This window comes from Vicia villosa, linkage group LG1 (genome assembly GCF_029867415.1).
Source record: "Vicia villosa cultivar HV-30 ecotype Madison, WI linkage group LG1, Vvil1.0, whole genome shotgun sequence".
NCBI classification, from domain to species: domain Eukaryota; kingdom Viridiplantae; phylum Streptophyta; class Magnoliopsida; order Fabales; family Fabaceae; genus Vicia; species Vicia villosa.
The window spans coordinates 221,316,974-221,331,147 of NC_081180.1; the positions used below are offsets into that span (position 1 = coordinate 221,316,974).

At 34.5% G+C, this 14,174-nt stretch overlaps 1 protein-coding gene across 1 annotated transcript; it reads right to left on the reverse strand.

The window, feature by feature from the left end:
- Positions 1-4,146: 4,146 nt before the first annotated feature.
- LOC131595320 (uncharacterized) lies at positions 4,147-4,815 on the reverse strand. The gene has a single exon (XM_058867646.1). The coding sequence runs from the start codon at positions 4,813-4,815 to the stop codon at positions 4,147-4,149; it is 669 nt and encodes a 222-aa protein (XP_058723629.1).
- Between the last annotated feature and the right edge of the window lie 9,359 nt (positions 4,816-14,174).

Genomic DNA, 14,174 nt, shown 5'->3' on the forward strand with positions numbered 1-14,174 from the left:
CCATGGTTATCCATGGGCTCTTAATTGCTTAGCTCATTTTGTTTTCAAAATGTTTGAAGTGTAGTGTGTGAATAGTAAAAATTTGAATAAGAACTTTAGTTTGTAAATAAGCGTAGTCTTTTTGAATTTGATTTTGAAAAAGAGTGGGAAAAGACTTTGAATTTAGAGCAAGCAATTAGTAGCAACTACCCTAAGTTTTAAAATTTGTCCTTTTAGCTTTTCGGGGCTATCCATACCATAGGAGAGTAGGAAGTCATTTTATTGGATTTAAAAAGGGTCATCGAAATTATCGTTCGCCACAAGACTGTCCCTGCCATAAAAGGGGCAGGTAGTCTAAGGGAAGGATATAATAGTCATTTAATCTTTTAGGCAACAGGCCAGGATACCTTAGCAATGGGGACAATCATCTTTTATAAGGCAACCTCGAGGGACAAAATTGATGATGAATGAACTGAGGGCAACATTTGCTTTAGGTATCCTCGAAACCGAGGGACTTGACTATTCAGAATCACAATTAAAAGGCAACAGATAATAAGGCAACAGGCAACAAGAGAGGTTACCCCAAAGGTGTGTGTGTGGCACAATCACGTGGTTAAATTCAGTTATTTTATCTTGTAATTAGTTATTCTAATTCGGTTAACAGGCTTGCACTCCCTAGGATTACTAACCACGCAGAAAAATAAAACAGTTTAATGGTCCTACGCTATTACAATAAACACCTGCGGGGAAGGGGAAATAAAGGCAGAAAAAGAATAAAAGCAAGAAAAATAAGATACAAAATGATTAATTTAAATATCTCAAGCCTTCATCGAATCCTTGATAAACCCCTGAAAAAGAAGAGAAAAGTTAGTGCATTAAAGATCGACAACCCTAATTTATCAGATAAATCAGGGTTAAAACAATTGGTTTAAATAACATATGAAAAATAAATAATTTAATATTTTAAATAATCATTAAAGGTTGAGAAAATCGAAAGTTCGATTAAATATAACAATTAAATAATTATTGGATTAAATCCTAATTATTTAATTGATTAAAAGTATATGTGAAAATTTGAATGCTTAAAAAAAAAAAACAATTATTGGTAGAATTAAAAAAAAAATTGAGTTTTCGATAAAATAAATAATTATAAAATTATTATTATATAACAAAAATACTTTGTTTGAATAATCTACAATAAATAATAATAATAAAAAACTATAATGATAATTAAAAAGAGGAAAGAAAATAAATAAATAAGGAATTGTGTAATTAAAAATTAAAAAAAAATTAGAAAATACTTAGCTCTGATCCAGTGTGGCAGGTCCCTGGAGGTTTATGGTAGACTGGCGCATTCAGTGGCATTGGATGGAACTGAGTGAAGATTTGATGGTTGGATTGATGCAGGCACACTACACGCGCATGAGCAAGCATGCACCAGATCCACTTGGTTTAAAAATTCTGCGTGCGCGTGCCAGCCAGTGGGGGGAAGACACGTAATCATCTTCTTCCTCCCTCCGTCGTCTAAAGTATGAAGCTCCTTTACCCACGGACAACAACTGTTGCCATAGCCCCTGCAAATTCCAAAATCCACAAAACGCAGCAAAAATTCTTCGCGACCACTTGGTCGCGATCGTCCAGACACCACGAGTCCAATGGTAACCGAAATCAGCCTTAATTTTGCCTAGAACCAGAAGCCCTAATTTGAAGGTCTAAACCCTAACAATGGCATCTTGTTCATATAGTCATATAAATGCAATTCAATCTCCAAAAACACTCATAACATCATATAAAACACAAATATATAATTAAAACATGTAAATGATGCATGAATTATTGAAATCGAAGGGTTTTTTAAAAACGCAAACCGTGGGATTTTATGAGCGTGTTCTTGAGGCTTCAAGGCTTAGTGAGGATCTGAATACGTTCAGTGATGCTCCAGGAATCTGTTTAGACCTTCAAAACTCTTTGAATCAATCTCAATCACCAAGAACGAATTCAACTTTTTCTTGAATTTTATGAACTCGGATTAGGGTTCTTGAGGCATACTTTTTTTGTACACTTTTGATCTGCAATGCTTATGCTCTTATAGGAGAATGAATTAGGGTAAAAATTATGGATTACATCTTCTTGAATCTTTGATTTCAATCTTGGAAATTTGATTGGAAAATATGGTTCACAATGTTTCCAATTTTGGCCAATTTCAATATCTCTTGTACCAATCTTGCTTGCACAAAATTACATTGGAAATATGGTATGAATGGTGATTGGATTTGATTAGTACAAGATCTCTAATTGAATATTTGATTTTTACTTGATTTACATGAATTAAAATCACTTTTAAATGATTAAAAATTCATATAAAATCAAATAAATATTACAAAGTTCATGACAATCAGATTTGGGGCCTTGGATATCTTGGGGATCAAGCTTGGGCCAAAAGGATTGGGTTTGCTTGCAAAGAAATTCATTTTGAACCACTTTTACTTCACATTTTTCTTACAAAATTGTCCAACTTTGACAAGGCATATCTCCCTCAATTTTTAAGGTATGGAAGAGTTCTAGGACTTTTTGGAAACCTCAAGATGACCTTTAAAAGCCAATTTGGAAACTTTTTTCCATTTAAAGATTTTATCTTAGTGATATGGGCTTTGACAAAAAACTGCTTTTGGTTGACTTTCAAAAAGGACCTGTAATGTTTTGATCCATATCTCTCAAATGAAGCATTTTTAGACTTGGCATGTGTGAGACAAATATGTAGAAAATTCAATTTCATTCGAATTGATCTTTGGATGGAAAATTTCTGACGTTCCATGTGAAAGTTATGGCTGGTCAAAGTTCATTTGACTTTAGGTCAAAAAACTCTAATTTAGAAACTTTAGGTTTTGTTGATTTCTGAACTTTCGTTGATGAATCATGATCAATCCTTGATAAAATGATGAATGATACTTCAAAATAAGGATGTTGACAGAAAATCAGGAATTTTGATTGTACTTTGACCACAGTTGATTTTTGGGTCAAACTAGTCGGCTGTTGACTTTCTGAGCAATTGACTGGGCAAGCCTTGGAATTGAAGCCTGAATTTTGTCATGGAGATAGTTTGAAACATCATGAGTCATATGAAACCCTTTGGAGGCCCTGATTCATCACTTTTCTTGAAGGAATGCAAAACCCTAGTTCAGGAAGTCTTTGATTAGGAGAGTGAGCCTTAGGTCAGACCTTTGAGTCTTGAACCTTGGTTTGAGTTTGAAAGTGGAAATGAGATGGGAAAATTTTGGACTATGACACGAACCTATTTGCAACCACCACCAAGAGACCATCTTGATTTTGAAAATGATCTCATCAATATCTAGTACTTCATTATTGAAAACTATCCCGTTCTTAGCATTCCAGAAACACCACCCTGTTGCCAACCAAATCGAAGTTTCCCTACCCTTACCAACATTCTCTTTCAAAACATGAAGAATAGATAGGAAGTTGATCCGACAATTTATAACAGAGTTAGCCAACAGTGGTTGAATACCTAACCAGTTCCAAACCGCCGCCCAAATACGTTTTGCCCAATTGCAACCCAAAAATAAATGATCACTACTTTCAAAAGCAGAATTACACAAAGGGCACCTACAATTATCCTCACCTTCCATGATTCCTCTCCGATTCAATTGATCACGAGTCGCTAATTTGTTTTGCAACAGCCTCTAACCAAATATTTTGACCTTATGCGGAATTTTCGAGTCCCACACAACATTCAGACAGTGTCTACAAGAGGAATCAAGTATAGAGGCTTGCTGTCCCAGCATGAGTTTCTCGTAGCAGGACTTGACAAAATATGTTCCACATCTGTCCCAAGGCCAAATCGGTTTACCTACCGCATCCAAGTTCAAGCTGATGCCGAATAGAATAGATTCCAAGCTTTCAATCTCGTTATGCTCCACCTCATGGTTCGGCCTCAAAGCTGACTTTATGTCCCAAGTCCACACCGAATCAGTCCACTTCCCATAATCCTTCACAACAGCACTTTTATTCTCTGCTGCATCAAAAACATTAGGAAAAGCTACATACATAGGCCCATGACCTATCCACCTGACAAGCCAGAACGGGATACAGTCCCCTTTACCGAATTTCCAATTTATCCAATTTATAAAACCAGAACCATCCGTCAAGACATTATAAAAAGTTTCCACCTTTCTCCGTCGAGCCATTCCATAAAAAGTTTCTTTGAATGCTTGTTAGTTCATGTACAATTTTAACAGGAACTTTAAAGAAAGACAAGTAATATACTGGGATATTAGCCAATACCGCATTGATCAGTGTTTTCCTTCCACCCATCGATAAGAACCTACCCTTCCAAGCTGACAATTTATCTTTCACACCTTTAACCACCGGTTTCCAAAAATCCAGCCTTCTATGATTACCTCCGACCACTATCCCCAAAAATTTGAAGGGAATCTTGTCAACCTTGCAACAAAGAAAATGAGATGCCGCATTTAAGAACTGACCTTCTATCCCAACGCCGTAAACCTTACTCTTCGCCATGTTTATACTCAGACCTGATACCATTTCAAAACCATGCAAAATAGACTTTAAGGTCCACAAATTAGCCCAAGAAGCTTCACCAACAATTATTGTATCGTCTGCGAATTGCAGCAGGCTATAATTGGCATTATTTCCCATGGAGAACTCTCTGAACAGACCCAATCCCACAGCCTGCCGCATGATTGCTGTTAATCCTTCCGCTGCTAACGCAAATGGAAATGGAGATAAAGGATCACCCTGCCGCAGACCTCTTGACACGACGAAATCCTTAGTAGGGCTGTCGTTTGCTAATATGGACATACTACTTGAAAATAGTCCTGCTTCCATCCACCGTAGCCATCTTGGCCCAAAACCAACTATTCGTAACATGCTACGTAAGTAATTCCAATCCACGCAGTCGTACGCTTGCGAAAAATCAACTTTAAACAAGAATCAATCCTTCCTATTTCTGTTTGCGCAATCAATTATTTCATTGGTCACAAGAATGCCATCCATTATTTGTCTTCCCGGGATAAATGCCGTTCGATTGCAAGAGATAATCTTCCCCGTAACTCTTCTCAATCTCGCAGCCAGAATCAAGGAGACTACCTTATAAAAACACCTGATGAGACATATTGGTCTGAATTCTTCAATCTTTTGTGGGTTATCCACCTTTGGTATAAGGGCAATGAAAGACGCAGTCATAGCTTTCGGAAATTTGGCAAGACGATGAAATTCTTGGATGAATTCCAGAAAATCTTCTCCAACCTGATTGAGAGTGTAAGACATGAAAAGTTTTATGGACCTTGCATCAAATTTTGATAATTTTTAACATAATTTTGTTAATAAATCAAATGCATTTACTTCATTCTAAAATACTACTATCAAAAGAAGAAAAAAAACAGATCTGTTTTGCATTACAAATGTACAAACGTTCTATCATGAATAGATTTGTTTCTCCAAATATTTTAATGCAATTATAACATTCAAGTTTATTTTTATATAAAGATGAGTGCCCCTCTGCACTTTATAAAATAGTATAGAACCTGTGCTTTGAATTTTTTACAGTAAAAGAACACATTCATTTAAAATAACTACATTATAAAGAATTATGAGAGCGAGAGAGGTCATACAAAGAAAATAAATATTTTTTATTATAAACATTTGGTTCATTTATCTTTCTTCTTTTCTGTGTATGTATTCTCATATTAATGAATCATTGTTTTAATGTGCTGCATCGATTTGTTTAATATTTTCAAATAATAATATGGATTTTGATTTTCAAATATGGATTATAATATAATAAAATCACCCAAACCGCTTCACATTATTTTTAAGAAAAAAAAAATACTATAAGGTAAAGACGGCACCGAAAATGAATGGTTGCTTTAATGTGCCTCATCGATTTGTTGAATATTTCAAATAATAATATGGGTTTTTATATAATAAATCACCCAAATCGCTAGACATTATTTTTAAGAAAAAAAATATTGTAAATAAAGACTGCAACGACAACAACAATAAATGATTGCTTTAATGTGTCGCATCGATTTGTTGAATATTTTCAAATAATAATACGGGTTTTAATTTTCAAATACGAGTTTTTATATACTAAATCACCCAAACCGCTTGACAATATAGTTAAGAAAAAATATTGTAAGGTAAAGACGGCAACGACAATGAATGATTGCTTAAATGTGCCGCATCGATTTGTTCAATATTTTCAAATAATAATCGAGTTTTAATTTTCAAATACGAGTTTTTACATAATAAATCATCCAAACCATTTGACATTATTTTTAAGAAAAAATATTGTAAGGTTGAGAAAAAAATATTGTAAGATAAAGACAGCAACGACAATGAATGCTTTAATCTGCTGCATTAATTTGTTGATATTTTTAAATAATAATACTGGTTTTGATTTTCAAATACGAGTTTTAATATAATAAATCACTCAAATAAATTTCAAATTAAACAAAAAATATCGATTTTTTTCACGCGTTGCAAACTTAAAAAAGCAGACAGACGTGGCGGGACGCATTAAATAGCCCCCACGCGAAACACAATTATCGTCACAATATTTTATAAGGATATATTTAATTATAGTTTAAATGTGGCATATTTTGGATTATGTGCGATAATTCGCAATGTCCCCCCTCCAAGACAGTCCTGCTCACAATTTGGAAAAATTATTTTTTATTTTTTATTATTATTTATTAACTATGTATCGGAAGGAAGGGAGAGTGAGTGTGATTTTTGTAATTTTTTATGTGTGCACAATAAAAAGAACTATAAGACCAACATAAGAATGTATATCACAAAGTTTACACAAAAAATATTTATTTATATTTTGATGTTGTGCGCAATAAAAGAAGCGGACAAACAGCGTGCCTGTTTGAACGCTAGTATCTATAATTTTTATATCCAAAAGAATATTTCGAAAAAATTTACATTAATTACAAATGGTAATATATAACCATAGGGAGAGAAAGGTTACATGAGGTTGATAAGAGAAGGTCCAGCTGCTAGACCTGAAGGTCATTGTGGCATTGCTAATTATGCTTCTTTTCCTCAGTTAAAGTCCAAATTGGCGTACCAAAAAGTTAAGATGCAGAATATAATTTCAGAAGTGTCTTCGAAGAACCCTCAAATCCTCCAAGCTAGTATCGTCTCTAATCTTTGTTGTTGGTTAGGTCAAAAGGAGTTACCATGATGATGACATGTTGTCATTGCTCATCATTTATCACACCTTTCCTATTCCTTAATTAGTTCAGAGAAACAAAACACAAAGACATAATCAAGCTCTGTGCTAGTCATTGATTAACCAAGAGGGAAAGCGTATGTGTTTGGACCTAATCCATGTGACATACGGGCAATTGCTACAATCTTTAAAGCAGGAGTTACCATTGGTTGTCAAACCAATTAAACCATCAAAGTCGTGTCTAAAATGGGCTATCCCAAACATTAAATGTGAGTATCATGACAATTCAATAGGGCACTCAATCGGGAATTAAAGAGCTTTTAACGAAAAAGTGCAAGGGTTAATCAGTGCAAAATTGTTAACATTTAAGAGGGACGACCCTATGGAACCCTAGAATCCTTGTTAATTCGTTAGTCCATAGTAGTCAAGTGTTTGTTTTGGTGAAAATAAAAAACGGTATTGGGATCATTGAGCAGGGAAAAGATTCCAAATCTTGGCATGGGGCAGCCACCCGCTATGCCACATTCTTTATATCCATGCACAGCCGTCGCGTCGTCAGCTCACTACCCCTAACAATGCCTTCCAAGCCTCCACATCAGCAGTATCTGTCTGTTCCTCCTCGAGGTTATGAGAATCAAAATCAGAACAATCATAATCAGGCCAAGCCTTAGATCAGTCTAGAAAGAAGAAACGCTTCTCTTAACCAAATTCCTATGCCGTATGGCTAGCTTTTCCCAGATTTGATTCAGAATTTATTAGTGGTACCCAAATTTGTTAAGCCTTTGCCACCAACACTTCCTGCTGGGTATGAACTAGATGTCAAATGTGAATATTATGACGTATCAGTGGGCACTCTGTCAATTATTGTAGGGAATTCACAGCGGAATCATAACATTCGACTTTATAAACAAATAATCTTTATTCAATTAAAACAATTTGAAAACTTCGTAGTACTTCTTATCATTCAACTTGGAATTCAACAAATAAGATAATAACAACATTATAAACGTCCCCCCGAGTGCTACGTATCAGAGCGACACATCAACTTGGACTCGATGAAGCTACTAAATCTTCATCACTACGTATCACCTGCACGTTATCAGTATAAAGGTAACAGCAAAACAAAAGAAAGGGGTGAGATATCAACAACTATAAACAAGTGTATGATAAACAATATATTAGATCAGATCATACAATTATTACCACTTTCTACCAACAACTATACAACAAGTAATAGACAGACTTAAATCATCACAACTTGTTAGCAACAACAACATTAATTCAACCATCAACATAATATCCATAACAACAATTTAATTACAACAACAAATTAACACCAACAACAACTTAATAACAACAACAACTTCTTAACAGCAACAACTTAATATATACAACATCAAAATATCACAACTTAATAAAAACCTCAAACAACATACAACTCCAGATGTGACTCGACTATGCATATGCATGTAATACCATTGGAGCAGAACTCCCAACTTAAAAATCCGCCAGGTTATCGAGGCGTCAACAAGGCTTAAGCCTTCAACTTATTTTTCCAATCCAAGCAAACGTGGTGAGCATAACTCCAACAAAAAAAATTTCCAAATCAGACCAACTTAGAATGCAAATGTATGAATGCAACAATCACATACAACAACATAAATATGCATCAACTGCAATAACTGAATCAACGTTGGTCCTAAGACCTACAACTTAGAAATTCTCCCATAAATCCAGACGATTCAACTTACTCAGCAACAACTTAAACAACAACAACATATAACAACAACAACTTAACTCAAACAACGTTGGTCATAAGACCTGCAACTTAACGATGCCTAAAAACCGGGACAAAATAACTTATTCCACTGTACCTGCAAGTCAACTTAATCAACATGATTACCACAAAGTAAACAAACCAAGGATACCTACTAATCTATAAGAACTACCCCATCAAATTTCGATTAATTCCAAATAACTAAGTTTACCGCTTAATTAGTCTACTTCGGCTAAATCGGTATTGTTTGTACTTCCTGCATGACTACATATTAATACTACTATTGCTGTTCGTATTTATTTAGACCCGTTAATATGCATCAATTACCAATATACTCCTACTACTAAATGAATTATAGAAGAAATAGTGGAAGTTATGTTCAAAAACACTTTCAGGTGCTTAATTCACAAAAAAACTAATAAAACAAAGATGTGGCCCTCACCAACATGTATGGGGTGCCCATCCTGGGAAGTGTGGCCCCCACCACAAGCTATGGGGCGCCCACCCCATGGATCATGGCCCCCGCCCCTTAATGCACTCACATGAGCGCTCATTCCAGCCATATGGCCCCCCGCCACAAGCTCCAACCTTCATCTTCTTCCTGCGTTTTCCAGCAACTCTGCACCCATCAATTTTCTGTAATTTTTGGCCGATCGATTCACAAAAATAACACAACCATGATGGAACAACACAATCATCATAGAAACAACTACTTAAATAATTTCACCAACAATCGACAAACAAACAGAAAGTCAACAGAACCAACAATTTCTCATAGAACCAAAACAATACATAATCAACAAACAATCCATGGAAAAAGATCATATAACCTAACCCCACATACGGTCTATCATATACCCGGTTATAGAGATTGAACCCCACCCTTACCTCGAAATGACGGTCTCTCCATAATTTTCTAGTCGAATCTACTTTGCCACAACTTCCAATTTCCATGCTCTGCAACTTCCGTATTCTTCTTCTCTACAAACCCTTGTTCCTCTTTTTCACTATGTACAGAACAAAACCCTATTTCCTCTTTTCTTTTAAATTCCAACCACCCAAAAATAATACTCTTAATGGGCCTATTATTTACACCTCCTTATACGCTATTTAACACCCAACAACCTAACTCAAGTAAATAATAATAGTTTATTTAATCCACTATTATTTCTAATATAAATTCTTCGACTAAACCGACTAAATAATCCGACTATCCACTTAACAGCTCTAATCAACATATCAATCCAATTACGCCTTTAGAGTAATACCGATAATTCCCAACTTCGACTAATTCCAACAAATAAAACCTTAATTAATTTAATTAAACAATTAATTAAATTCGGGGCGTTACATTATTTGCTTTCAAACTTGTTGTTTTTTAAATGTTAATAGTAATGAAATAGGCATGCATGCTTTGAATTAATTCTTTCATGTTCGCTCGTTTTTCCATTTTTATCGCAACAAAAAATGTCAACACTTCTCCCATTCACCTTTCTTTATCAAACTTTTGTTTAAGAAAAAGATCGAAGGGAGAATGATGAAAATGAAATACCTAAAATTGCTACAGTATTCTTTCGAATAAAACTTTACTGATGATGTAAGATATTGTTTCAATTCTCAAACACCATGGAGTTAAGGAATTAATCCCCAATCAAACCCTTTGAGCCTAAAATTTGGTGTTTTTTTCTGTATCATAAAACCCTTTAATCATAACACGAGGCATGATAATTTTCAATTAATTTCACTATGCATTCAAATTTCAAGAGAGAACATCACATCTAAGGATCAACCACATTTTCTTCCTCTCACACATTATCAAGTGTCGAAGAGACTTTGAAAATTCAAAAATGGTTTTTCCTAGCCAACTTCTAACAAGGCAGTCACAATCTTTCGACAAAATCAAAAATAGAAAATAAAGAAAAGTCCTTTAATTCAAAACTTGAAAGATGACTTAGGAAATAATTAGGGCATCCCGGTGAATTGTAAACTCAAAAGAGGCAGTCCAGGAAAAAATTAGGGATAAAATAGAAAACAAATAAAAAAACCAAAAGAGGTCCCTAAAATCCTTAATAAAAAACAAGATTATGTAACCTCCATATCAGGAATCAAATGGTCACCAAAATTCTTAACAAAAACAAAATTTTGTGACTGCTAAACAAAAGTGGGTGATTGCCACCTCAAGCAAAAAATTCATTTGTTTCCGAACCATCAAATCTTCACCTTCAAAATCCTCTTGGAGGTTGAATGCGTGTGTTAAATTAACTGAACGTAGGTGGGTTAAAATTAACTGAATGCGTGTGTTAAATTATTTGATGGAGAATGGGTGGGTTAAAATTAAATTTTTGAACCTTAAAAATCCTTTTATTCAAAAACCCTGAACCAAACCACGTTACAATCCTCAAAAGATCTAATTGAAGCACGTTTTATTTTGAAAGCATACTACAACGAGGATCTATTAAACCAACTCCTAGAGATTTGTTATTCATTTGTCTTGGTATCACATTCTCGCATCATCTTACACACTTTGAATATCTAAATCAACACTGTGTTTTGATCGGTGGTCCATTCATTGTACATCACCACATCATTTAAATAATGATTTCAAAACTTGCATGAGCATTGCATTAGAATTATCATTTTGAATGAACGATTCTATCTGCGAATAAAGGTCTAGCATCAAGAAAGTTCCAACAATGAATGATCAGTCAGGAGCTCGATCATCCAATGGTCTGATCAGGGGAAAACTAATTCAAGATCCTAATGATCATCGGTAGATCACCTAGAGACTTTGTTGATCAAGGGAAAATCATTTATTTACTCTTATGATCTAGTGTATACTACTTAAAGACTCGATAAACAACTTAAGCACCAGTTAATCAGGGGCAGACTGTTTCGAGGTCCAAAATATTGGGACAAGCGATCTCAAGTCATATTATGGCGTAGGTATTTCCAAACTTCCTTTCAAGACAAATTCCTTCAGAGACCCAACAGACTGGAACAAGGAAGGCTAAGGCGGGGCATATTTACCCTGAAAGTCCAATTTTTATTGGCAGACATACATTTCACACATCATTTCACGCGTAGAATATCCACAGACATGGGGAATTACGCTAGATAGCCAAAGCGTGCATACATAGCATATTTTGTTGGTAGTATCTTGAGCAGATTTTGTTGTATACCCTTTGAATAAGAACATATGAAGGTTATTCCAAAACAACAACATCAACATGTAGGATATATTAGAACGGTAGAAAAAATGTTTTGTTCAAGAAAGAACATTGGAGTTTTTTTTTTGTCTTTCAATGCATCCAAAAGATTGACGCGTATGAGTTTGGAGCGAAGCGGCTACATATAAGTTAGGTTTATGGTAGAAATCTATTAAGAAGTGATTTTATAGTAAAATCTGATTATATATTCCCTCGGTTATTTGAGAAACCAAAGAATTAGATGATTTGATTTACAAATACAAAATAAACTGCATTTGCTAGGTGTCATCAATTTTTTTAACCTCAGTTTTAGTATAAAACTGAGGGATTAGATAATTTGTTAAATATAGGTGCCTTTTTTGTTCTAAATAAAACTTAATATTTCAGGAGTTAGGAATAAAAACTCAAATACTGAGCAACATTTTATGTCAATTTTCGACAAAACCGATGTACAAGATATTTTAAAAAAAACATATTGTGAGTTCCCTGTCAATTTACCTCGGTTTTCAATAGCTAACATGAAATCTTCGTCATAAAAAGTATTATTTATTGTGGTGAATGGTTAGATCGATCTTAAATAGTTTGAAGGTTTGAACCTTCGTATTTTCCAAATTTTAGTTGAATGATGTTGGTTTTTCTTCCCTGCATGCATGATTGGACTCATGATCCATGTTTATACCCTTTTCTCATTGAATTTTACGTGATTGAGAAAGATTGGAAATATTCTCTAGATTAATTCCAGGCCGTTAGATGCGTCTAACTAGTTTTTTCTTCTTTTGTTTTTTTTTGTTTTAATTTTAATATCATTTTTCACGTGTCTTGTGTTGATTGGTTTTGTAACGCCCAGACTGCTTTCAGGATTACCGATTGACCCCACAAACCAACACAGATCTTTTCAGCATGCTTTGACCTCACTTCCACGCTTTTTGAGAAACTTCCCAGAAGGCCACCCATCTCAGAATTGCTCCAAGTCAAGCACGCTTAACTGTGGAGTTCTTACAGAACGGGCTACCGAAAAGAAGATGCATCTTGTTGGTATAGGTAATACCAATCAATCCTTATAACCATCGTGTATTTAATGTATACAACATATTTAGGTTGTATTGGAGCCTTTCTTACTGCAATCTTCCATTTAACTTATTTACCTTCCGTCGTTCAAGTTTATTAATGCCATCCTCTTTCCTTAATTTCTTTTTAATTGAATTCAAATGAATTCGTCTATTTATTTCGTCCCATCAAAATATAGAGTCTGAGATGGGTGTAACAATAAATAGTTTCCTTATTTTTGTTAATTTTTTTGAATAGGCAAGGAATCTATTAAAGGGAGCAAAAGGGTGCTCCGCCCGACAAAACAAACACAGACACAACTCTTACTTCTCGAAACAGAGAAGAGGAAGGGTGTTCCAAGTATAGAAATTACTACAAGCATCATTTTTACAACTAGAGGAAAGCCAAATCCAAGACCTATACATTATGGTCGACATACATTCATCAAATCTTGGATTGACATCGTTAAAAATAACATTGTTCCTCATTAACCAAATACTCCAAACCCAAATTAACCAAATAACATACACCACTCTTCGCTTCATCTTGTTCAAAATTTTCTCACAGTTAAAAAAGATAAACTTGAACTCCTCCAATCTTAATTCCCTAAGGGTACCGATCCAATCATAGACTTTTCTCCAAATATTATCCGCAAAAGAACACGTATCAAACAGATGCAAAACAGTCTCATCATTCGGACAGAAAACGCACCTGAGATGGGTTACGTCCATTATGATTCCACGTTTGAAAATTTTGATTTTGTTGATAATGAACAAAGATATGCCCGAGTGTTGTTGTATTTTAAGAATACACAACAAAACAATATATAGTTAGTGATTTGGGTTATTATTACCTATCGAGCTTTGTGCATGTCAGTATAAAATGTATTACATACTAATAAAATGTATTCAAACACTAATACATTATAATAATTAATATATTTCTTTGA

Excerpts from the sequence above, each read along its gene's own strand:
- LOC131595320 (XM_058867646.1), bottom strand. The coding sequence starts at position 4,815 with ATGTCCATATTAGCAAACGACAGCCCTACTAAGGATTTCGTCGTGTCA.